The sequence below is a fragment of the Vicia villosa genome, unplaced genomic scaffold (assembly GCF_029867415.1).
Source record: "Vicia villosa cultivar HV-30 ecotype Madison, WI unplaced genomic scaffold, Vvil1.0 ctg.001503F_1_1, whole genome shotgun sequence".
Taxonomy (NCBI): Eukaryota; Viridiplantae; Streptophyta; class Magnoliopsida; order Fabales; family Fabaceae; genus Vicia; species Vicia villosa.
In genome coordinates this window covers 325,372-350,016 of record NW_026705643.1, presented here as the reverse complement: position 1 = coordinate 350,016, position 24,645 = coordinate 325,372, and the positions used below count along the sequence as shown (strand labels likewise).

The 24,645-nt window shown below is 37.9% G+C and overlaps 3 protein-coding genes across 3 annotated transcripts; 2 read left to right on the top strand and 1 right to left on the bottom strand.

Moving 5' to 3' along the window:
• Positions 1-13,655: 13,655 nt before the first annotated feature.
• LOC131635538 (scarecrow-like protein 11) lies at positions 13,656-16,020 on the top strand. The gene has a single exon (XM_058906164.1). The coding sequence runs from the start codon at positions 13,943-13,945 to the stop codon at positions 15,929-15,931; it is 1,989 nt and encodes a 662-aa protein (XP_058762147.1). The 5' UTR covers positions 13,656-13,942; the 3' UTR covers positions 15,932-16,020.
• A 1,492-nt stretch (positions 16,021-17,512) lies between these two features.
• Positions 17,513-20,521, top strand: LOC131635539 (scarecrow-like protein 11). The gene has a single exon (XM_058906165.1). The coding sequence runs from the start codon at positions 17,969-17,971 to the stop codon at positions 19,940-19,942; it is 1,974 nt and encodes a 657-aa protein (XP_058762148.1). The 5' UTR covers positions 17,513-17,968; the 3' UTR covers positions 19,943-20,521.
• A 125-nt stretch (positions 20,522-20,646) lies between these two features.
• Positions 20,647-23,437, bottom strand: LOC131635540 (uncharacterized). Its single transcript, XM_058906166.1, has 5 exons — positions 23,283-23,437; positions 23,015-23,118; positions 21,499-21,580; positions 21,304-21,389; positions 20,647-21,118 (listed from the first exon to the last, which is right to left on the bottom strand). The coding sequence occupies exons 1-5, from the start codon at positions 23,316-23,318 to the stop codon at positions 20,875-20,877; spliced, it is 552 nt and encodes a 183-aa protein (XP_058762149.1). The 5' UTR covers positions 23,319-23,437; the 3' UTR covers positions 20,647-20,874.
• Between the last annotated feature and the right edge of the window lie 1,208 nt (positions 23,438-24,645).

The following is a 24,645-nucleotide window of genomic DNA, read 5'->3' as shown; positions in this document are numbered from 1 at the left end:
ACAACTAAAAAAGATTGATCATTCATCGTCCCCGGGAGACTCAGGCACCATGGCCCCATCAACAATCCTCGACGAGACCCCGATGTTGTCTTCCTTTAGGCCGGGGTTCAGAACCCTCAACTGCCGAACTGCGCAGTCAAACCCCGCTTCAGCCATCTCGGCAAGACTCAACTTCATCTCGTTTATCTTCTCGACAAACTCCGCCCGAGACTTCAGCACCGCCACATCGGGGAACTCCTCGTCCAACGGTGCCCACTCCCGCTGAAGATCAGCAACCTTCTTCTTCTCCGCCTCGATCTCCTCGTCCTTCTGCTTCAGGGCCTCATCAACTTTCTTCTTCAGCTTCTCCCTATCAGCCTTCAACCGATTGGCATCCTCCACGGCCTTTTTCATCTCCGACTCAGCTTTACGTAGCTCCTCGGGAGAAATCGAGCTTCGGCTGGCCAACACTTGGGTCATCTCCAAGACCCTCATGACGGCGGCGCCATCGCTCGCCAGTTGCTTGAGAAGAGCAGGGGAATCCATAGAATCTACCCGACGAGCCTCATCCGGAGAAGTGGCCATGGGAACCCTATCAAAGTAACCCCCGTCCTTAAAGCAGGGAGGCAGCACAAAGGTACGGTCGGACCTCCGAGTAGACCCCTCCTCGCGGCTCATCTCGGAAGGACGAGGCCTCTTAGGAGACCTTTCACCCTCCACAAGCACCCGGGGAGATCCAACCGAACCCGACTGATCGCCCGCAGCTGCCCCTCGGCCTTTCTTCTTCTGCTGCTGCCGGAGCTTCCTCGCGTCTTGGGTCACCATTTTCAGTATTTTGTCTTCTTTCTTTGGCATGGCCTCTGCAAGGAAAAACGAAACAAGTTAGTAAAGACACCAAAAAATTAACAGAAAGGCAAGACGAACACCCGAGCATGACCTAACAGCGCGTGCATCTCCTCGGCAGTTTTACAGGATAGCAAGGCCTTGACGTTGATTCCACGGGCCTCCACTATCGGCACGCCGTCCTCACCTAAAACGGGGTTCCCGTCCTTCGTCACCCATTGCGACATAGTAAAACTGTCCACATACTTGCACAGAACCGAGTAAGAGGCCATGTCCTGCTCGTCCAAATCCTCGTCCTCCCAAGCATAATTCTTGGGGGGAGCTGAGAAGTGACCCTTCCACCAGAAGAAAGGGAACACCGTACAAAACTCCTGTACTACCTCCCCATTTTCATCCCGGACCAATACACCGTCTGAATCCCGAGCTTCCACTACGTCGGTCAAAGTCGCGTACGCAGCCGGGCTGTGCGGCCGGACAAGGTAGTATCGATCCTTGAAATCCTTGACGAAATCGGTGTGCATTTTGAAAAGCTTCCGCTCGGCATTCCTGAAAGAAACCCAGCTATAGCGCCCGTCAGCCGCCTGCCTCTGTACCCGGAAACAACGTCCGAACAAGGCGGTCGTGGCCCCGACACCTAAGAAGTCACAGACAATCTCGAACGCCCTCATGAAGGCAAATGCATTCGGGTGAAGCTGGGATGGGGACAAAGCAAGGGACGCCAACAGAGAAACTTGGAAGCCGCTGAAAGGAAGGCGGAAGCCGAGCTCCTTGAACACGTACTCATACATGGCAAAGTCGTCCCCGTCAAAACGAGAGCAGATACGCTCCTCCGGAGACGGGCAGCCTACTTGGTAATTCAATTCTTCACCGTCACCACGAATTTCAACCTCTCGGTGAGCCCCGTGCAATGATTCAGTATACCGAGACACCACCGCCAGCGGTTCGTCGGCTACCCATCTCGTCTCATGGGGACAATCATAATCGAAGAGCGGCATGGGAGAAACGCCCCCCTCGGCTTCAAGGGAATTTTCTCGATCCTCCTCGGCAGCAGTCGCAGGCGGGGTACTTTGGACCTCGATTATTTCAACATCAGAGCTACTAGCGGACTCTGAACTAGACCCCGAGCTGGCACTCGAATCAGATTCACCTGCATGCAGAAGGAAAAAATGAATTCGACGGTTCATCAAATCCACCCTTCCTCCGCAACACAAGCGAAAGGGTAGAGCAGGAGCGAAGAGCCCCCGGCTAAACCCCTCATCGAGGATACGCCCATTCGTCAGCCGAGGACCCACGCCAAAAAACTTAACAAAAAGTGGAAGCAACCCCCGGACCTCTAGCCTACAGGCTCAACCCCGGGCATCGCTTGGATAACCCGAAGAAGGAGCGCCGACTATGCAGGACTCAGCCGACGTAGGTGGCGAGGACAGCAATAACGGCAGAAGGCCGCTTGCTCTCGAAACAGCAAGGCAAAACATAAAAACGGCAAGTGATTCGTGAACATACCTGATGATGACATGACGAGGGTGGTCGGATTGAAATCCTCGGCGGGAACCCGGGTTGTCACGAACTGCAAAGATGATTAGCTACCTCCGAGGAGCGTTTTTAGAAGCCGAGCACGCGGAGAGAGAGAGAGAAAATGTTTAAAATGAGGGGATTCACCCCCTTTTTATAGGGAAAAGCTCGGGAGACGAAACGTCGCGCCGTCTGACACTGCCTCCCATGCGCCGCCACCTAGCCCCTAGGCAATCATTACCTATGCCACGTCAGCACGTGCGTCACGCGCGCACCTTTCTGCTCGGACTCCCGAAGACATGCCCGTCCAGGCAGACCCACCCGACGAGTGCCTACCCCACCGAGGACGCACATCGTCGCTTAGCCGAGCATCAACAAAGTCGCAGCCTCTTGACCAGAAGACTCCAACTTGGGGGGCTCCTGTTCTGGACTGGGCCAAGAATTAGGCCCAATACAGCTTCGGCCCACTGGACCTTCGAGGCCCAAACCAGGTTGCACCCTCCACCATGTGAAATGGTGCTCGTCACCTCCTTGCTCGGCATGGGTGCTCCCCGCTGACATCCCTGCCGAGGACCCTGCTCTCCGCGAGCGCTCTCCTCGCCGAGGACCCTGCTCCTCGCAGGACTCCTTCATATCCAATCCTCCGAATACTACGGAGTCCACGTGGCCCCTATAAGACCGCGTCTCCCTTGGATTCCGGAGCGGTTAACCAGGACATAGGGCATCACGCACCTCCGATATTTCCTCCCAGGAAACCTGGCAGTCTCCTAGTTGGGCCTGGGAATCCAGCCCACTAGCGTGATCATGGCCCAGCGCTGGGGGCTATAAATACCCTCTCTCAGTAGAGGGTCAGGTATTCAATTCTCTTCTAACCTTAGCTAGTACTTGCTCTCCTTTGCTCCTCTACTCACTTTGGCATCGGAGTACCTTGCAGGTACACCCCCCTCTCACTTCACGAAGACCCAGCATCCGAGCAGGCCTTGACGACTCTTCTGATCAGGTACGATCAGTTTCTTTTGAGAGAACTAAGGGTTGATTTTCTCCTAGTTGAGATAGTTGTTTACAAGGTCTCTTCGATAATCCTCGATAATTAGAATATTCCTTGTTAACATGCTCATTCTAATGACGGATACTGATACTCATCATGTCCCTTTGACGTCATGCCTTTCTTCACTTCTCCATTAGTTTTAACTTAATTAGACGATGGTCACATAAAATTCGTAACTAGATAAGAAAGATCACTAACCTTAATTTTCAATGTTATTTTTTTCAACAATATCAAGTGTCTGAAATTGTTTCCACAATGCTTGAATTGCATCAGTCTATCTCCTATTGACCTGTCATGTTTAATTTTATCTACTGAATTTAAACAAAATCTAATGGTAACAACACATTACTTATTATATAGTATATTCCTAACTAAAAAGTATAAAACATCTCATATGTTATTATGAGAGTATAACCACATATAAGCTAGTTGGTTCCCACATTCGCAACTATCTCAAACTCCTCGGCATGTGTCTCAAATCAGCTCTCGTTACAAATTCACTCAAATTCTCATAAAATAGATTAGTGTGGGAGTGTCCAACTTCGCGAAAAACTCTTATTCAATGAAGCTTTAATGTTTCCAAATTGTAACTTTATATTTTCATGCATATTCTCTCGAAATTTGAACAACTCATATTTATTGTGTTTCAACCGCTACTTCAATTTTCAATGAGCAGACACAAACCTAATAAAACCTAATAAGAAAAATAATATCATATAAAATTGAATTCAATGCAATATTAAATACCAATGATGAAATTCAAATTTCAAAAACTATTAATCATACCTATTAGTCATTGTGTTCCTCAAATGTATCATCCAATTGATCCATGTTCCAACAAATATTTTTCTATGAGGAGTAAACTATGTCTCGTTCGCATAACCAACAATAGGCTAAAAAAAACATGTTTGTTCAAACTATTGCAACCAATGTTAATACTCCACTTATTCAAAGGAGCATATAACCAAGGTTATCATAATCAAGTTTTTACTTTAATTTGTTTTACCTAAAAATATAAATTTGTAAAATTTATCTTTTATATTAAAATAATATTTAATTTATATATATATACACACACAAAACCATCATAATAATAAAGTGTAATATAATAAACTTGTATAAAACTACATAAATTACTCACTATATCATAAAAAGTAACATCCAAAAGATTATCCAAAAAACAAGAGTTTTATAAGTTTCTCTATTTCAAAAGATAACAAGTGTCTTCATCTTCATGTTCAATTAATTGAAAGTTCAATCATTCTACAACTTCATCTTCATCAAATCTTCTTCAGTGTCTTCATCTTTAACTTAATCAAATTCATCTCCTGATGATAAATGTTCTTCAGTTTTAGAAACAAAGAAAAAATTATTTGAAGGTGAAGTTGGAGGATTGCTTAAACCAGCAGTTTCACAACTTATACTAACTTCATATTGAAGGTTGTTGCACATTCTCAGCATCATTGTTAGCATGTCCATTAGAGATAGTTAAAAATTTATCATCAGATTCAATATCAACAAATTCAAGTGGTTCCATATTTCTAGTTTCTTTCTTTGTTAACCTCATTTTGACATCAGATGCTAACGGTGTTAATGAAATTTTAGCGTTGGATGCTCGTTGTAAATGTGACGTTAGAATTCATAACCTTTCATTGCTCTGATCTACTATTTCTCTCTCAAATATGCGTGGGAGAAGTCGTTTAATATAAATAAAAAAAGCGTGATAGAAGTTTTCATGGGGCAAAATATAAATTAAATTTTTTAAAATTTGACAAAAAATAAGTAAAATAGAATAATAGAGTAAAATTCAACGATTTTACACAATTTCACTTATTTCAAAGCGATTTAAATTGTTTAAAGTCGTCCTAGGATACGACTTTACATAAAACATTTTTACCTAAAAGTTAACATGAAATGCTGACCTAAAAATGTAAAATCTATAGAATTTAAGTTTAATATCGGGACTTTAATAACCTTGCATACAACAATTCGCCACCGTCCAATTATTGACTCTCTCATATCCTTCAAAACATATTATATATATTTTACACCAATTTATGTCCATGTGAAATCGACAAAACAAATTAGTCGTCTCTGAAAATACAAAATTAATAAACAATTCTTTTACCTTTTTTAAATACCGAAGAAAAAAAATTGTCCGTTGATAGCCCATATAAGCAAATACAACTAAAACATATCTAACGCTAACGTTGTTAATGTTTTACCAACAATTTTAAACAATGGTAGGCAATATTTTTTTGTTTTGCATTGTTGTCCATAATGAACACATTCAAAAACATGTCTGACTGAATCTTCCCCGATCTTCAATGAGGATAAATAATTGAACCGAAAATTTATCCTAAACAGGTTCGGGGATCCTTGCCTCACCCTTCCCTACATCGAACTCATTTTTTTAAATGAAACAGTTTATTTCTCCAAATCCATAACATGATCTGAACTCTAACAAACATTTACATATAAATAGTATATCAAAACTATCTTGAAATTTTTTAAATAATAAATTACAAACAAAATTACTAACCTATTAAGCAAAGAATTAATATTTTAAATTATCAACAGAAGGATTCAGAGACGATTTAAGATAGGTACTAGTATCACAATTATTCGTCTCGTCCCCACCTTTTGAAAATGAAGGAAACCCAAACTTAAACTTGAATCTAATCAAAACAAATTTTCTCTATCAAACTTAGAGTAAGTTCAAACGGATACCACTGGTCTTAGATACGAATTTTGTTATGCCTACTAATAATTGTAATAATCACTTTATATCTAATTAAAACCTCTATGATTCAATTTACTACAACTTTTTTAAAGTGGTTGCAAGAGTGGTGTCTACGTATCTCCATATTTTTTTTATAAAAAAAAACAAATTTTGGTAAATAGTAGTAATTGAAAATCAACCTTGATATAGTTTTATTCTTAGAAAAAACCTGAAATATTAAGAATTTTTTTTTTGAATAACCATTTTTTTAAAAAAAATTTCAGAAATAACCAAGATTTCAAAAAAATTACACAAATGTCATTTTTTTTTTAAAAAACACACGTTGTCGCCAGGGGGGGTGGCGACAACACTGGGCCTGCAATGCAGTCGCCAGTGGGCCTGGCGCCCATGTGTTGATTTTAGGTGTTGTCGCCACCCCCCCTGGCGACAACACCCCCCCTTTATTTTTTTTTTCTTTTTTTTTTTGTAATTTTTTTTTCTTTAACATATTGTCCTCCTAATTTTTTTCAGTATTTTTTTTTAATAACTACAATGTTTTAATAATTTTTGTTAGTTTTTTTTTTTAGTTTTTTTTTTAACAACAATTTTTCAATAAATTTTTTATATTGTTTTTTTTATCTATCTTGTTAAAATTATTTTTGGAATATAAATGTTAATTAACTTATTTATAATTTAGTTTCTGAACATGGTTAATAATATATATTTTATTGGTCAATGAAGTAGTGGAAGTAGTTAATGAATTATAAGTAAAATAATTAATCAATAACTTATATTTTTGTGGTTAATATAGTTGTGAAGTTGGTTAGTAAAACAATGTTATATTTATATTATAAAATAAATTTTAAGATTATATAATATTGAAAAAAAATAATATTATTTTAAAAAATATTAAATACATTAAAATATAAGTTGGACATTCGTTAAAATAATTATATATTAAGATACAATAACGATACATTGACGATAGAAATACATTAAAATTAAAGACATTTCAAAAAACATTAACGATACAAATACATTATAATTAAAAACATTACAAAATACATTCAAGATACAAATAAAAATCTTATTGCGCGCCACGTGGACCATGGTACGATCCACACTGAGGTTGTCGAATGGGTCGTGTAGATGGGTCACGAGTTGGTAATGCCCCCCTATTCCCGCGACGACGCCCCCCTCTATTTGGTACGTCTTGTGCCATAGTCGACGGTCCCTGAATGAAACCTGGGTCTTCAACATCTTGACCTATAGAATTCCCTCCATATGATAGGCGGGTGCCCGCGGCGCTGTCGAAGCTGTGTCTAGGCGGGTTAAAATTTCTCCTAGTGGGTGCAGCCTGGAAGTTTTGGAAGTCGGTGGTGGATCCGGTTTGGTTAAAATACAATGGTTGTGGCGGTGTGTTGAAGTCAAATTGTTGGCTGGGGTACTGTGATGTGTGTTGGTCGAATGTGGTGTATTGCGGGTATTCTTCTTCTATGCCCATGTCGGGGGTCATTGGTGGTGATCTTGAAGAGCCCCCCGCATGGAATTCCTGAAAATGTGATCTAGAAGAGCTCCCTGCATGGAATTCTTGATTTTGTGGTTGAGTTTGGGATGAAAAAAACGGGTGGAGTTGTTGGGAATGTTGTTGGTAAAAAGGTGTTTGTGGTTGCATTGGTTGTTGGTGGTAACTTTGTTGTTGTTGTTGTTGTTGGTGTTGTTGTGGGTAATGTTGTTGTTGGTAATTTGGTGGTGGTTGTTGTTGTTGTTGGTAATTTGGTGGCGGTGGGTGTTGTTGTTGTTGGTGGTAATTTGGTGGTGGTTGTTGTTGTCCTCCAAAATATGGAGGTTGTGCTCGCGGGTCAGCTAAATAGAAAGGGGCAGACACAATCATTTCTGGATTTGTGACGGTCCTGTACCAGTTTACATACTCGACAGTTGGCTTCATTTCTCCCGGCGCCACAGGAAATTCTAGAACCGTTTTTGATCGACGAGCCCATATTTTACGCTGCTCTATGGCAAAGGACTTGTAATTTTGTACGTACCACTGTTCGCTAACCTTCGCAAGATGCCAACGTCCCAAACAGTCAGGCTCAGGTGGGTCAGGGATACCTTGATGCATGCCGAATTGGAGCTTCACACGGTCACTCGGGTGCATCTCCACAGTGGTGAACCGTATGATGGGTGATTTTGCTGTCCAAATAGCCGCCTCGTCAAGGTCGGGTACGTGGTCCAATTCCAAGTAAGGACGCCAAATAAACTGCAAAGCAAATAATATTAATTTCAGAATATAGAAGATAGTTATTTTTAAAAATATATTTAGAAAATGGACATTTTTAGAGGTATTACTTCTTGGGGTCCTAGTCGATCTAATAGCTGGCGGTAGAAAATGATTTTGGAATCAGGCGTTTTGGACCAATCCATTCCGAGTGCATTGAACCTAAACACATTAAAAGATATAAATCAATATAGTTACAATGATGATGGAATAAAAAGCAATAATTAAAATAAGATCCAAACGTTACCTTGAAGCGTAAGGGAAGGCGTAACTGTTTGGATTTGCAGGGGCCAATATCGGCATCCTCCACCATGCCCATGTTTGTAGCAAGAATGCACATCCACTAAATGTACAAACATCCTTTTTTGCACATTTGCATAAGGAACTATATAGGTATGCCAACACAGCCGAACCCCAGCTATATGTCTTTATTGCATCAATGTCCCCAAGTAAACACAAGTACATAAAATTAACACTATTTCCCGTGCCTTCGGGAAATAGAAACCTACCAAACAACAACATAATATACATCCTAGTTTTCCGCAGTATAGTTTCTTCGTCAGAAAACTGATCCAATTGAATCCCAACATAAGCTTCCTGAAGGCCAGCAAGCTTTATACCTTGGCCCCTACCCCTTTGTTGCCCCTCACCCTCTATTAAATCCACACCCAACAATTCGACGCATAGGGCGTTTGGTTGTTGGACATTTCCATACACTGCCTTTCCATTTGTTCTGAGACCCAACAACATGTACACGTCCTCTAGAGTGACGGTACATTCACCCATTGGAAGGTGAAAAGTATGAGTCTCAGGCCTCCAACGCTCACACAATGCTAATATAAACTTCATATCAACTGAGGTATGTGTTAAGTTCATTACCTCACCAAATCCCGCACGTTTAACGTAGTCCACAATCAAAGGGTCAGGAGCAATCATCTTACCAGCACGGGTCCTAAATCTCGTGACATCCTATAAAAAAAACACCTCCCATAAGTATTTGAAATTAGTAAATTTAAGTAAAAAAAATTAAGTGTTTACTAAAACTTACATAGGTCGCAATGTTTGCAATGGTGCCTCGGTGCTCTTGACCCATAGTTAGGAGAGACATGTTTGTTGATGATGAAACACAAAGTTGCTCTGATGCTAAGTTGCTCTGATGATAGTATAAGAGGTGATGAAGAAAATGAACAAGTTTGGGAACATATTTATAGCCAAAATGTATAGGTTATTACGAGATTCCCTGCAGAGTCTTGTCACTTCATGTCGGTGGTGGGGACGAGATTCCCTGCAGAGTCTTGTCACTTTATGTCTGTGGTGGGGACGAGATTCCCTGCAGAGCCTTGTCCCGTCAAGTCTGTGGTGGGGACCAGATTCCCTGCAGAGTCTTGTCACTTCATGTCGGTGGTGGGGACGAGATTCCCTGCAGAGTCTTGTCACGTCATATACAGTGACTTGTGCAGAATTATTGGTTCATTTCTTGCATGCATTAGCCTTGTGTAATAGGTGGGGACGAGGTTCTCTTATGGCGTGCATTAGTCTGGTCTCTTCATATTTATGTTACATTTTGAAAATGTTATGTTATAATAGATTTTAATTCCATATCATAATTTGTGACATGCATTATCATTAGTGTGAATTCATTTAAAACATACAACTATAATAGCTTTTGAGACTTTTATATTAAAATAGCGCAGATATATATATGTTATGGAAAACATTAATTCATTCATTAATTAAAAAGGTACATTGACAATAACCAGCACAGAAACTAAAAACATCTAAGAAAATAACACATAACAACTTGTAGTACACGCTCGATCATTGCAACAAACACAACAACACTTAATCTAAACTACTCGAGTATCACTGCAAGAACAAGTGGATCTTCAACGCCTCGGTTAACCTCTCCACTATGTGTCCAAAACATTAGATCCACGTCCACATCGTCTTTCACGCGGTCCCAATAATACATGTAGGTGCCTTCTGGATTATTATCCGTCAACGTAATGTATGGACAACGGTAATCTATCTGTTTAACTTTTCTGGTCGGACCATCTAGTTGACGAAACCCGGTGTTGATGGCTCTAACAATTCTCTGGAAATTCCAATGGGGGTTAAGGCAGACACGCATGTGACTACCTTCCTCAAAAAAAACGACAGCCCAAACTGAGTTCATTTTCAGTGTTTGCAGTAAGAATGAAGAAAGAGTTGGTACTTCAACTCCACACACACACACACCTTTATTTATAATCGGTGAAACACCTTTATTTTGCTAATTTTTAATAACTTAAATACTAATTTTTAATAACTTAAATACTAATTGGAAACTTTGTAATCTTAAAAAAACATTTCATTAATATATGCTCAGAGCATTTAATTGGACGGTACAGAAGTAGCTGAAATAATAAAGAAACTGTAACGTCTAGGATATTACAACGGTTAGGACAATGTCTTCTCTGTCCTCCATCATTCGAGTGCATTGAATGTCGTCCTCCATTGTCTCCCACCAACGCTGTCTTTCAAGAAAAACACCTCCCCTTGTTCTAAGTCTCTTGATAGATCTGATTTGTTCGCCTGGACTCCACTCTCCCTCCAAAAACCTGAGAAGAGTTCTCTTAAGCTGATCCATGGAATGAATGTTCCAAAACATTACCTGCATGGGAGGTTTGACGGCAGAGAAAATAACGTAACCGTTCCTTCGGACAATGGGAGGTTGATAGTCCAAACGCCTTACAGGTGGCGGAGGATCAGTAGTCCGGTGCGTGCCATCTGGCCTTATTCGAGATCTCATTTTTTCGTGTCTGTACTGATGCACACAAGAAACCCTAATTTATAGAGGGACAATTAGGGTTTCATTTACAAGGGAAAAACATAAACAATAATTTTGTAGAATAAAATTCAGGGCCCCACATGGTCCCCATCTGTTTTCTGTCCTTCGCATGCGTCCGAAACGAGTTCCTGTACACTAGCATGCGCCTGTAATGATTCCTGAAACGATTCCTGATAGATTCCTGCAACGATTCCCCCTATCTTCATGCATGCAGCCCTATCTTTTGTGGCATGCATTAGTCATGTCAAAGTTACTATCTTGTGCAGAATTATTGCCTCATTCATTGCATGCATGACCCCTGTGTAAGAGGTGGGGACGAGAATCTCTTGTGGCATGCATTAGTCATGTCAAAGTTACTATCTTGTGCAGAATTATTGCCTCATTCATTGCATGCATGACCCCTGTGTAAGAGGCAAGGGTAACACTCATCGGGTGACCGAGTTCGACCGTCATGGCCACACCTTCAGTGTAAAGGAAACAATTGACCACAATCAGGGACTTCCACGACAACAGTATCGCGTCAATATCCCAGATCGTTGGTGCGACTGTGGCCAATTTCAAGCATTTCGCATGCCTTGCTCCCATGTCCTTGCAGCATGTTCACATACTCACTTTGATGCATTATCTTTGGTATCAGAAATTTACAAGGTTTCAACGTTGCTCAACGTATACGACAATTACTTCCCGGTGGTAGCAATGGAAGCATATTGGCCTGTGTACGAGGGGGAAACAGTTTGGCATAACGATTTAATGCGTCGGAATAAAAGCGGTCGACCAAACAGCAGGCGTATTAGAACCGAGATGGACGTAACTGAAAAAATGCAGAGGAAGTGTAGTATATGTCGTGAGGTAGGACATAATAGGACCAAATGTCCCAATCGTGGATCTAGTTCCACAACATAGTTATTAGTTTCCTTGATGTATGTAATTTACTTTTTCAATGAAATGAACTTTTTTTTTTTTAAATTTTATGGGTTACAACACAAAAAAAAAATTACTAAATAAAAAAAAGTTCATGGTACATATTGAAAGAAATTACCAAATATTACCATGGAGAACATATTTGGAACCAACAAAATTTACAAAGATTTAAGAGAAAATAGTACCGAAAACATTAATTTTGAAACTAAAAAATTACCTAAAATATAATACCATAAAAAAATTAAGAGGAAATAATGAAAAAAATTACATTAATATTGAAAAAAAATTAAGAGGAAATAATGAAAAAAATTACATTAATATTGAAAGAAATAATTATGAGGAAACAATGAATAAAATTAAGAGGAAATAATTAAAAAAATTAGGTGGAAATAATGAAACTAAGATTGAAAAATATTGAAAATTACTACAAAAAATTATTACAAAATTGTAGTTATTAAAAAAAAAATACTGAAAAAATTTAAGTGAAATTAATGTTAAAGAAAAAAAAATTACAAAAAAAAAAGAAAAAAAAAATAAAGGGGGGGTGTTGTCGCCAGGGGGGGTGGCGACAACACCTAAAATCAACACATGGGCGCCAGGCCCACTGGCGACTGCATTGCAGGCCCAGTGTTGTCGCCACCCCCCCTGGCGACAACGTGTGTTTTTTAAAAAAAAAATGACATTTGTGTAATTTTTTTGAAATCTTGGTTATTTCTGAAATTTTTTTAAAAAAAATGGTTATTCAAATATTAAAGTAATTATACAAGTTGCTCCTAGCTTGCACTCTCTAGAGTTAGTTAGCTAATAATATAAACTAATCTCCTTTAAATGAACACAAGTTGATATATACAACTAATCTCCTTCTAGTCTCACTAAAAGTAAATTTTCATCTCCTAATTTTCAAATATCCTTTTTTGTCATCAATATGTGAGTGAATTTTCAAATGTCCTTTTTTGTCTGCTCCTAGTTTAATAGACACATTTTTCAAAGCTTTATCTTCCATTCAAATGACAGTTACATGGGAAAACTAGTCAAGATGAGAAATCATTGTTATTGCCATAAAAAAGTATATAATCAAAACAAAAAGATCAATCCCCGACATAAAACTTTACTATCATACAATGAATCAATCCATAAAAGGAACATTATTGTTTCACATTTCAAACATGGTAGTCAAACCAACACAAATGAAGTCATAAACACCACTATTCTAATACAAAACTTTCTCCCATTCAAATTTCTCTTTAACTATATTACATGACAAGTATTACTACTCTATCATGGACTGGAATCATGGGACCCAACAAAACATCCATCACATGCACATTGAATTCAAAACTAAAGTTAGTTTAGTATACTCCACATGATATATGAATATAGTAATAGGTTATGACCAATTACTTGGGGAACAAGGCTTCACCTGCCTCTGACACGTGCACACATTTGACTACTGGCCTACTGCATAATATCTTATCTTATATATTTTCATCTAAATTAATGTAAAAGGAGGGTTTGGCGGCTATGATCCTCCTTCCCAGCAGCTTCCTATTGTGCAAAGAAAGAATCATTTGTGAATTCTATATAACAAATTGTATGACCATAAATCATCCAACAATGCTACTTCAACTTCACTTGTCAGATAGCATCTTTTCCTAGATTTCTCCAAAACTATCATTTCCTGTTTCTTTTTTTTGTTTTCTTCTTCTTTCTTCTTGTTCTTGTTATAAAGAACAAACAATCTTCAAAAACATCTATACTATAAAAGTCTGAATTTTTTGGTTCAGTTTTGAGTATTACCTTTGTTTCAATATGCTTTCTCCAAACACCTTTGTGCAAGATTTCTGTGTTCCTAACACAGTAAACTCAGAAACAAATGGTTTTGAGTTGGAAGATTCATCATCATCTTCACCTTCTTCTGACACAACCTCAAATGGAGGAGGAGGTTCCTTAGACGTGACAAGATACTCCAATCACATCCTCAGATACATAAGCGACATACTCATGGATGAAGAAGATGAGTTGGAGAACAGACCCTGCATGTTGCAGGAATGTTTAAGACTCCAAGCTGCTGAAAAATCATTCTATGATGTTCTTGATCACAACAACCATCCTTCATCAAATGATAGCACAAGCATTGACCAAGATGGAAATTTCGGTCGCACTGTTAGTTTTGAGAGCAATAGCGGTGGCAGCTGCACCACTGATAACTCGAATGAATCCGATTGGATTAACCTTGTTGGAGAAATCGACTCTTCTTCGTTACAACTGCAAACCCCTTTAGTAGAACAAAACTACTATGATTTGATAGAACCAGATCCAGTTAGCCTTGAGTCACAAACTGCAAGCCGTTTTCAAGATGGAACTTGGAGTTGGAATGACATTCAGCCCGTGATTGCGGTTGAGGAAGTTTCGGCTTCGGCTTCGTTAGTAACAAGAGAAAAGAGAAGTCATAGGATGGATGGTGATGATGATAATTGTAATAATGAACAAGAGGGAAGGGTTAGCAAGCTTTCAGCTAACTTCTCTGATGAATTAGAGCCACCAGAGATTTTAGATGAGGTACTATGTTATCAAACAGGAAGGCATCAACAGCAACAAGCACCACAGAATGTTGACTCGGGAGGAAAGGCGACAGTGAGACGTTCGCGTTTGAAGAAAGGATCTACTAATAATGAGGCGGCTGTGGATTTGTGGACCATGCTAACTCAATGTGCGCAGGCAGTGGCGAGCTACGATCAAAGGAATACAAATGAGCTACTCAAGCAGATTAGGCTACACTCTTCACCTTATGGAGATGGACTCCAGCGTTTAGCTTATTACTTTGCTCAAGGTCTTGAGATCAGATTGGCTGCCGAGACGCCGTCGTATGTGCCTGTTGAAGTGGCAACAGCTGGAGATATGTTGAAAGCTTACAAACTCTTCTTTACTGCGTCTCCTTTGCAAAGAATGACAAATGTGTTGTTAACCGAAACAATTTTCAGTATAGTGAAGAACGAGAGCAGCGTTCATATTATCGATTTTGGAATTTGCTATGGTTTCCAATGGCCCTGCCTCATCAAAAAACTTTCAACAAGGCCTGGTGCAAAGCTTCGAATTACAGGAATTGAGATTCCTCAGCCAGGATTTAGACCTGCAGAATGGGTGGAGGAAACCGGACGGCGTTTAGAAAAATACTGCAAGAAGTTCAATGTTCCATTTGAATACAACTGCATTGCACAGAAATGGGAAACTATCCGGCTCGAGGATCTAAAGATAGACAGGAATGAAATAACTTTTGTTAGCTGTTTGTACAGACTGAAAAATTTGCCTGATGAAACTGTGGCAGTGAATTGTCCAAGAGAAGCTGTGTTGAAGTTGGTCAGGAAGATTAATCCAAAAATCTTCTTCCATGGAGTTGTAAATGGAAGTTATAGTGCACCGTTTTTTCTGACTCGGTTTCGAGAAGCACTCTACCACTTCTCATCGTTGTTCGATATGTTCGAGGCTAATGTGCCTCGTGAAGACACGCAAAGGTTCATGCTTGAGAAAGGGCTGTTTGGAAAGGATGCTATAAATGTAATAGCTTGTGAGGGTGCAGAGCGAGTTGAAAGGCCTGAGACCTACAAGCAATGGCAGATCAGGAACAAGAGAGCAGGGTTCAAGCAAATCAGGTTGGATTCTAAGTTGGTGAATGAAACGAAAGCAGTATTGAAGAGGGAATACCATAAAGATTTTGTAGTTGATGAGGATGGTAAGTGGGTTTTGCAGGGATGGAAAGGCCGTATTTTGAATGCTTTTTCTGCTTGGGTTCCTGCTTAACCTAATGTCCAAAATGTATCTTGTAGTATCATATCTTGAAAAACATGTAATGAACTTCTCCTTTTCTATTTGAGTTTTTATTTCAGATATTGATGTTCAATTACTACCTAGATGATATAGCAAGAGAATCTGCTTTTTATGAAACAATAATCTACTACTAATCATCAAAAGCGACAATAGTAATAAAAGGAAAAGAATACCAGAATGACAACAGAAACTAAGAAATGGCGACAGTAACAACACATTAAAGGCAAAACAGAACTAAAGAACAATATTCTCCTTATATGTTAGATAAGCATGCCTTCATTGAGGTACCATGTTTTGCTATGCAGAAATAAGTCAGCGCTAATAATGTGAACTATATAAAACTGCTTTGTACCCTTTTTCTCGTTGTTAATGATCAGTTATTTTCAAGTTAATAATAATATATCAGTAGTAGGAACAATCTCAAAAGGCCTTCAATAAAATTCAAATACAGCAAGTTTAATAACAGCGAGATCTAATTCTCAAATCCATCATTACTTTGTCGGGCTCTTCCCCTTTCCTTTGAAAAATTTCCCGTTTTTTGAATTGGTTTCAATCAGCTGCTGGAAGATGATTTAAGTCGAAGTTGAAGTACGGTCCGACGAATAAAACCAATATATCAGTGACTAAAAATCTAAGCGGCCTTAGAGAACCGGACTCACATGTGGCAAAATATGGGGAAGCCTCGCTAAATTCCTCCTTCTTTTGAGCATTTGCTGGTTTCTTTCTCAACAAAAGAACTGAATGCGTCAAGGAAAACTAAGTGCCATTTTCATCAATCGAGCCACTAGCCTCTTCGCGAACTTGCACAATTGATGCAACAAAGATCTAAGTTCACTTTTAGTATACTTGTGCACACCCTGACCTTAACTTCCGTCGGCCCCCGGTTTAATAGACATTTTTGTCAACTGTCTTTGTTCAAATGACTGTTACATGGGAGGACTAGTAAAGATGGAAAACTACTTTTATTAGCATAAAAAAGGAGAATCAAAACAAAAAGAGCAAGCCCCAACAAATAACTTTATTTGTAGCATGTATCTGGACAAATCATACAATGAACAAAAAATCATAAAAGGGACATGATTAGTTGAAGTTTCTAACATGATAGACTGATAGTCAATCCAAACCAACAATGAACAAAGTCATAACACTATTCTGAATAGAAAAGTCCAAAAAGTTTCCATTGAAATTTCTATTTATGTTGTCTATGATAGATATGTTGTTGGCATCAAGTGTTAAAAAGATGCATATAAATTAGATGACAAATCTAACTACTCCATCATGGAATGGACCCAAGAAAACATCAACCATATTCAAATGCATTCACATTGAATTCAAAGTTGTAGTTAGTACTGCACATGGTATATGATTTAGTAATAGGCTGTGACAAATGACTTGGGGAACAAGGATTCACCTGCATCTGACACGTGTACAACTTTGACTATTTATATAGAATACAGAAAAATCAAAGACTCTACACTCTCGTGTGTGTGACAGTAACAGCTAGTCATGTACATGCATACTTAAAACAATACCCATTCTGTAATCTGTATTATTATTACTTTATCATAAAATAATACAAAAAGAAGAGTTGGTGACTATGTTCCTCCTTCCTAGAAGCTTCCTCAGTATAGAGAAAGAATCATTTATGAATTCTATATAACAAAGGGTTGACCCCAAATCATCCAACAATGCTAGTTCCTATTCAGTTGTTAGATAGCAACTTCTCCTAGGTTTGTTCCCAGATATATTCACTAGAGTCTATAATATTTTTACTTTAATTGATTCTTCTTCTATCTATTCTAGATATGATTATGGTATTATCCTAAACAGGATCAGCTATTTAGTTTTCTGAATCTTGCTTTTCCTGTTTTGTCTTTGGTTTAGTTGATTCATCCAAGTTTTCCTAGTCAGATAAATATATTCTTGGTTTCTCAGAAACAATCTTCCAAAATATCCATTATAAAAGTCTCAATTTTTTTGGTTCAGTTTTGGTAATAGTCTTGCTTCAAAATGCTTTCTTCAAACACCTTTTTGCCAGATTTTTGTGTTCCTAACACAGTAAACCAAGTAACAGATGGTTCTGAGTTGGAAAGTTCAACATCTTCACCTTCATCTTTCACAAGCTCAAATGAAGAATCCTCAGAAGGGTCAAGATATTCTAATAACTTCCTGAGATACATAACTGACATCCTCATGGATGAAGAAGATGAGTTAGAGCGCCAACCCTGCATGTTGCAGGAATGTTTAAGACTCCAAGCTGCTGAAAAATCATTCTATGATGTTCTTGGCCAGAGCTATCCTAATTCATCATGTGATGATACCACTGACCCCGATGGAAATTTTGGTCCCGCCGCTAGTTTTGAGAGCAATAGCAGCAGCTGCACCACTGATAACACGTATGAATCTGATTGGGTCAATCTTGTTGGAGAAATTGAGTCTTCTTCATTACCAATACAAACCCCTTTAGTAGAACAAAACTACTATTATGTGACAGAACCTGATCCGATTGTCTTCGAGTCACAAGCTGCTAATTATTTTCATACTGGAACTAGGAGTTGGAATGATATTCAACCAGTGGTGGTTGCCGAGGTTTCAGCTTCATTAGTACCAAGAGAAAAGAGAAGTTATAAAAATACTGATGATAATGATGATACTTGTAATGAAGAAGAGGGAAGAGGTAGCAAGGTTTCAGCTATCTTCTCTGATGAATTAGAGCCACCAGAGATATTAGATGAGGTACTTCTTTGTCAGACAGGAAGTACTCAAAACCATCAAGCATCACAAAATGTTGATTCAGTAGGAAAGGCAACGGCTACTAGTTCACGTTCAAAGAAAGTATCTAGAAATAACAATGCCCCAGCTGTGGATTTGTGGACCATGCTAACTCAATGTGCGCAGGCTGTAGCGAACTATGATCAAAGGAATACAAATGAGCTTCTCAATCAGATTAGGCAACATTCTACGCCATATGGGGATGGGCTCCAGCGTTTAGCTCATTACTTTGCTAATGGTCTTGAGATCAGATTGGCTGCCGAGACGCCTTCTTATAAGGCGCTTGATGTGGCAACTGCTGGAGATATGCTGAAAGCTTACAAACTATTTGTTACGTCGTCTCCTTTGCAGAGAATGACAAATTTGTTGTTAACCAAAACGATTCTCAGTGTAGTGAAGAACGAGAGCAGCATTCATATTATCGATTTTGGAATTTGCTATGGTTTTCAGTGGCCATGTCTTATCAAATCACTTTCATCACGACATGGCGGTCCTCCAAAGCTTCGCATTACGGGAATTGACCTTCCTCAGCCAGGATTTAGGCCTGCAGAGAGGGTGGAGGAAACCGGGCGGCGGTTAGGAAACTTCTGCAAGAAGTTCAATGTCCCGTTTGAGTACAACAGCATTGCACAGAAATGGGAAACTATCCGGCTCAAGGATCTAAAGATAGACAGGAATGAAACAACTCTTGTTAGCTGTTTGTATAGACTGAAAAACCTTCCTGATGAATCTGTGGCAGTGAATTGTCCAAGAGATGCTGTGTTGAAGTTGATTAAAAAGATTAATCCAAAAATCTTCTTCCATGGAGTTGTCAATGGAAGTTATAGTGCACCGTTTTTCCTGACTCGGTTTAAGGAAGCACTATACCATTTCTCATCATTGTTTGATATGTTTGAGGCTAACGTGCCTCGCGAAGACACACAGAGGACGATGCTTGAGAAAGGGTTGTTTGGAAGGGATGCTATAAATGTAATAGCTTGTGAGGGTGCAGAGAGAGTTGAAAGGCCTGAGACCTACAAGCAATGGCAGATCAGGAACAGGAGAGCAGGGTTCAAACAAATCAGGTTAGATTCTAAGTTAGTGAATGAAACCAAAGCAATGTTGAAGAGGGAATACCATAAAGATTTTGTAGTTGATGAGGATGGTAAGTGGGTTTTGCAGGGATGGAAAGGGCGAATTTTGAATGCTTTTTCTGCTTGGGTTCCTGTTTAACCTCAAGTCCAAAAGGTGTCATGTAGTATCTATCATATGTTGATAAAAAATGTAATGAACTTCTAATTTACAATTTCTCTTTGGACCTTCTCCAATTGAGTTTTTATTTCAGATATTGATGTTCATTCACTAGCTAGATGATATAACATGAGAATCTCTTTTCCGTGAAACACAAATTTGCAGCAAAACATTAAAAAAAAAAGCAATATACAGAAGATAACAGTCCAATGAAACGCATTAAAGGCAAAACAGAACTAATGGACAGTATTCTTCTTAAAAGTTACTTGATAGATAAGCATACCTTCATTGAGGTGCCAAGTTTGGCTATGCAGAAACAAGTCAGCAGTTATATATTTGTAAAGTACTTTGTGCCTTCTTTATTTCCATCTTCATGAACAATCTTGTAGGATTTTATTGTGTTCAACAATCCCAGAAAAGCACTTTGAACTATGTACATATTTAGAATTAGCTTAGATAGTTATGGCTATGTGAAGAAAATTTACCAGGATGATGAGTTTTGATTCACTTATGATGTTTAGGAGACCTTGCGAACCTGTAGTTAGGTTTTGGTGGTGTTGGGATGGGAGGGTGTGGATGGGGGAGCTAAAAAGAGAAGCCCAAAAATGGATTATATTTCCTTTTAGCCACTAAGATTTAAGTATGACAATAGCTAAAATCAAATTTCTATAAATATAACATAATGGTACTGAAAATGATTTGATTCCTCATTTGAAATCAATGTTCAAGCCTTTAGATGTTGTAAAAATACTTCAAACCTTACACTTTACCTTTTGAATTACACTCCTTGCTATATAGAAGTCAAATCTCATAGAAAATAGGCTAATAGAACAACAAATACAGACATAAAAGCCTGGGGCCTTAGACAAAACAAAACCTATCTTAATTTGTATGAACTACATCAATCAACAAACTCATCTCTTTTGCTTGACACCAGATGATCTAAGAACATTCCAGTCTAGCTTATCTACAGATGGTTTTTTGAAAGAGCCCAAACCATTGTTTGAAGATGACGGTTTGTTTCCTTGATCATTCTTGGGTGATTTGTTAGGATAATGTTGTTCATTAATTACTTCAGACTGCTTCCTTTTAACACTGCCATTACTCTTTTCACTCGTGTTATCGTATTCTGTATCTTCTCCTGAAGAGTTATTTTCTCTGAAACAACACAAAAAGAAATAAACTTACACTTAGTGTGTGGAAATATTCTCAATAGGTGTCTATTTATGTTAAAAAAATCCATGAAATATATTAGAAACTAAAATAAACAGATAATTTTCTGACCCTTGTTGGAAGAAAGGAATTAAATCTGATATCTACATTGCGTAGAACAAGAAACCCACCTAACAGATACATTTGCATTTTTATTTTTAGAAATGCTAGTTTTGGCTACGGGCTGATTAAGTCCTACTTCTTCCTCATTTAATTTCTACAAAGGCAAGGCTACGGCATTAGAATTAAATCAATAGAAAAAATACACTATAAATTGACTAGAAGTATAGAGAAAAGGCTTTTAAATTCTTGATCTTCAAACTCACATCAACTTTTGGATTAAAACTTTGAAAAGACATTCGACCTTTAAATGCTCCGGGATGAGGATCACCTTCCACTATGACCACACTACATATATGTCGAAAGCCATGAGATAGAAAACAAATCAAAAGATGAAGAAAGTAATTGTAGATAAGAGATAGCTGTATTATGTATATCAGAATTGTTAAATTTTAGTAGACGTTCTTTCATAGCTTAAGGCTATATCAATGTTATTAATAGTGGATTGCGGAAATAGAGGACAAGTAGAGGGCAAATAGTAGAAGCTGTAACACAGTTGAAAATAAATCATTACACATAATATGAAGCATGTTGCACACAAATAAAAGATAAACAGATAATATTTTGGGAAAAAACTGAGAAATAGATGAAAGAAAACAAAGAAAAAAAAACTGAGATAAAATAAATCAAATTAGGGATAATAGGTAAAGAAAAATAGATGACAGGTTACCTAGGTTGTGGGGTTTAGGGGTCAATGGTTATATAAGACCCCATCTTATAACCAACTCAGCATCAATTTATTTTTATTTTTCAAAAAATGTCATGTGCAACTCATGAAATTTTTTAAGGTTATTATCAGGGAAATAAGCATAAATAACAATAGCTTCTGCTAAGTAAGCCATAACCGCTATCATCAATATCCAAAAAGCCACTGCATTAAGCAGCAAATTTGCAATAGCATATTGGTTTTTGTCGCGGTTACTCCATATCATGATATGTAAACCAGTTATTTTAAAACACTGAACATTAGAATCCCATATTCGAACAGTGATTTCTACACACCATCTAAAAACTCAGAAACAAACATACAGTCAATTTTTCCGTTTGCAGCAATCAAGAGAAACATGTTGCATAATTATAATCAAAATAGCGCAGAAAAGTTCAAACTTGGAACTTTGAAGAGCTAGCCTATAAGCCATAACAGATAATAATAATAATAATGACAATATACTACAAATTATAACAAACAGGAATCTCAACTTTCAAAAACATTATCATTCTACTAAAAAGCCTATGTAATCAATAGAAAACCAAAATCATTACATAAATGGACATTAGGAGATAAATTTGTTCACCCGAGAGAAATAAATCATAAAGTTTCAATTAACAAAACTTGCATGTCAACATTTGATTAGAGAGAGAGGGAGACAAATCGCCGTTGTCAACCGTGGATCACAAAATAAAGCGGTTGAACTAAATCGCTACAACCACTATTTGACAACACTTTGGACTAAATACCATATCACTATAGAAATTCAGTTACTCTATGGCCGCCGCTATTCGAGAACAAATCCAATTTGCACTAAATATCGCCACTATTTAACAACACTAAGATAAATCCAAATTCATACTATGTACTTAATAGCATATTTCTGTTCAAATTTAATTACGCTATGACCGCTATTTAGGAACAAATCCAATTTTTACTAAATAGCACCGCAATTTCACAACAGTAGAATAAGAAAACAGTGCAGATTATTTAAATTTGGGCAAGAAAAGTACCATCTTCTAGAAACCGTTGAGGTTGAACCAAAACTGACATCAGGTTTAACCTCTTCTTCAACTTTCTCAATTTTCTCCTCTCTCGCAGCTGCCCTTTGCATGAACTACACAATATCAAAAGAACGAACAACATTCATAATTACTACATGAATTTGAATTTGAATTTGAAGTTTCAATCTTGAATCAAACGACAGTGAGAAAATTGGTAAGAGAACGTAAGAGTAAAGGAATGAAAATTCGATAATAGAGATAGGGTTTGGTTTCTTACCTTCAAGTTCGTCAACGTGCTCGAAAGCTTTGACATTGTAACGATTTGGAAATTGCTGCTCGAAAATCTCTCTCACTTTCTCTACCAACTTTAACCTAGCTCCGTTAAATCTGATTTCTGAATCAAATTTTCTTTTCTTTTTCTTGTTTTCTTTTGTTTCTATTTGTCCCGCGAAATTACTAAGCTGTCCTTCTTATTAAATAAAAAAAATAGGCCTTGGGTAATGGTTACATATATATAATTGGACCGGCCCAATTAAAGAAGGAAAATGCTCTTTCCACCACCCTTATACGAGCATCTCACATTTTTTTAACTCAATTTTTTTCTTTATATATATATATATATATATATATATATATATATATATATATATATATATATATATATATATATATATATATATATATATATATATATATATATATATATATATATATATATATGTGTGTGTGTGAATGCACCCAAAATCATGTAAATTCTCTCTTTTCTGAGTTTTATCTATGTATTTATTTTTTTATTGCTCTACAAGTTCTATAAATAGGTTTTCGCAATCCATTTTCTTTACATAAACTAAAATGTCTACATATATCCATCTTGCTTTTGTGTATTTCAATGACACAACACCTTCCATTTCCATTTCGGATATTCGAGGACATAACTCTCATCAAAGATCAGCCAAAAATATTATAAAAATGTTGCATCGTCTCGAACTACCTGTTTTTAATAACATGTAATGTTTATCTAAGTAATATTTATTTTGGAGTTAATTTATGTTATTTCAATTTTATTATGCCATTGTTGTTTCATCTTGTTTCTGATTTGATCTAACAGAGAGAACTCCAGAGATGCATCTCCAAAATGCTCATTGACTAATGAGTAAAGGGGCATTTCAGAGGTGCATCTCCGAATCAAACTTTCATGCATACAGAGATGCATCTTCGAATCAATCTTTTACGGAATAACAGTTTCTCACCATTTTTACTTCAGTTGTGTGTGGAAAATGTGCGTCCGGAGATGCATCTCTAGATGCTAGGGACATTGTATTGTATTCACGGTGGTGTAGTGTAGGCGAAGCCTTAAGGGTAGAAAAAGAATTTCCTATAAACAATTTTAGTTTGATCCGATAGGCCCCTAACATTAATGTTGGTCGAACAACATGTTGTCAACCCCATTCCCATATATGCATATAGGGATGGCAAACGGGCGTGTTCGCCCTATTTAGAGCCGCCCTGCAAAAGCCCACAAAAATGGGGTGAAGAAGTATGGAGTGGCAAACGAGCATCAGTGAGTCATCTGAAGGTGTTTGGCTTTATTTGTTACAAGCATGTTCCTGATGCGAAAAGAAGGAAACTTGATGACAATA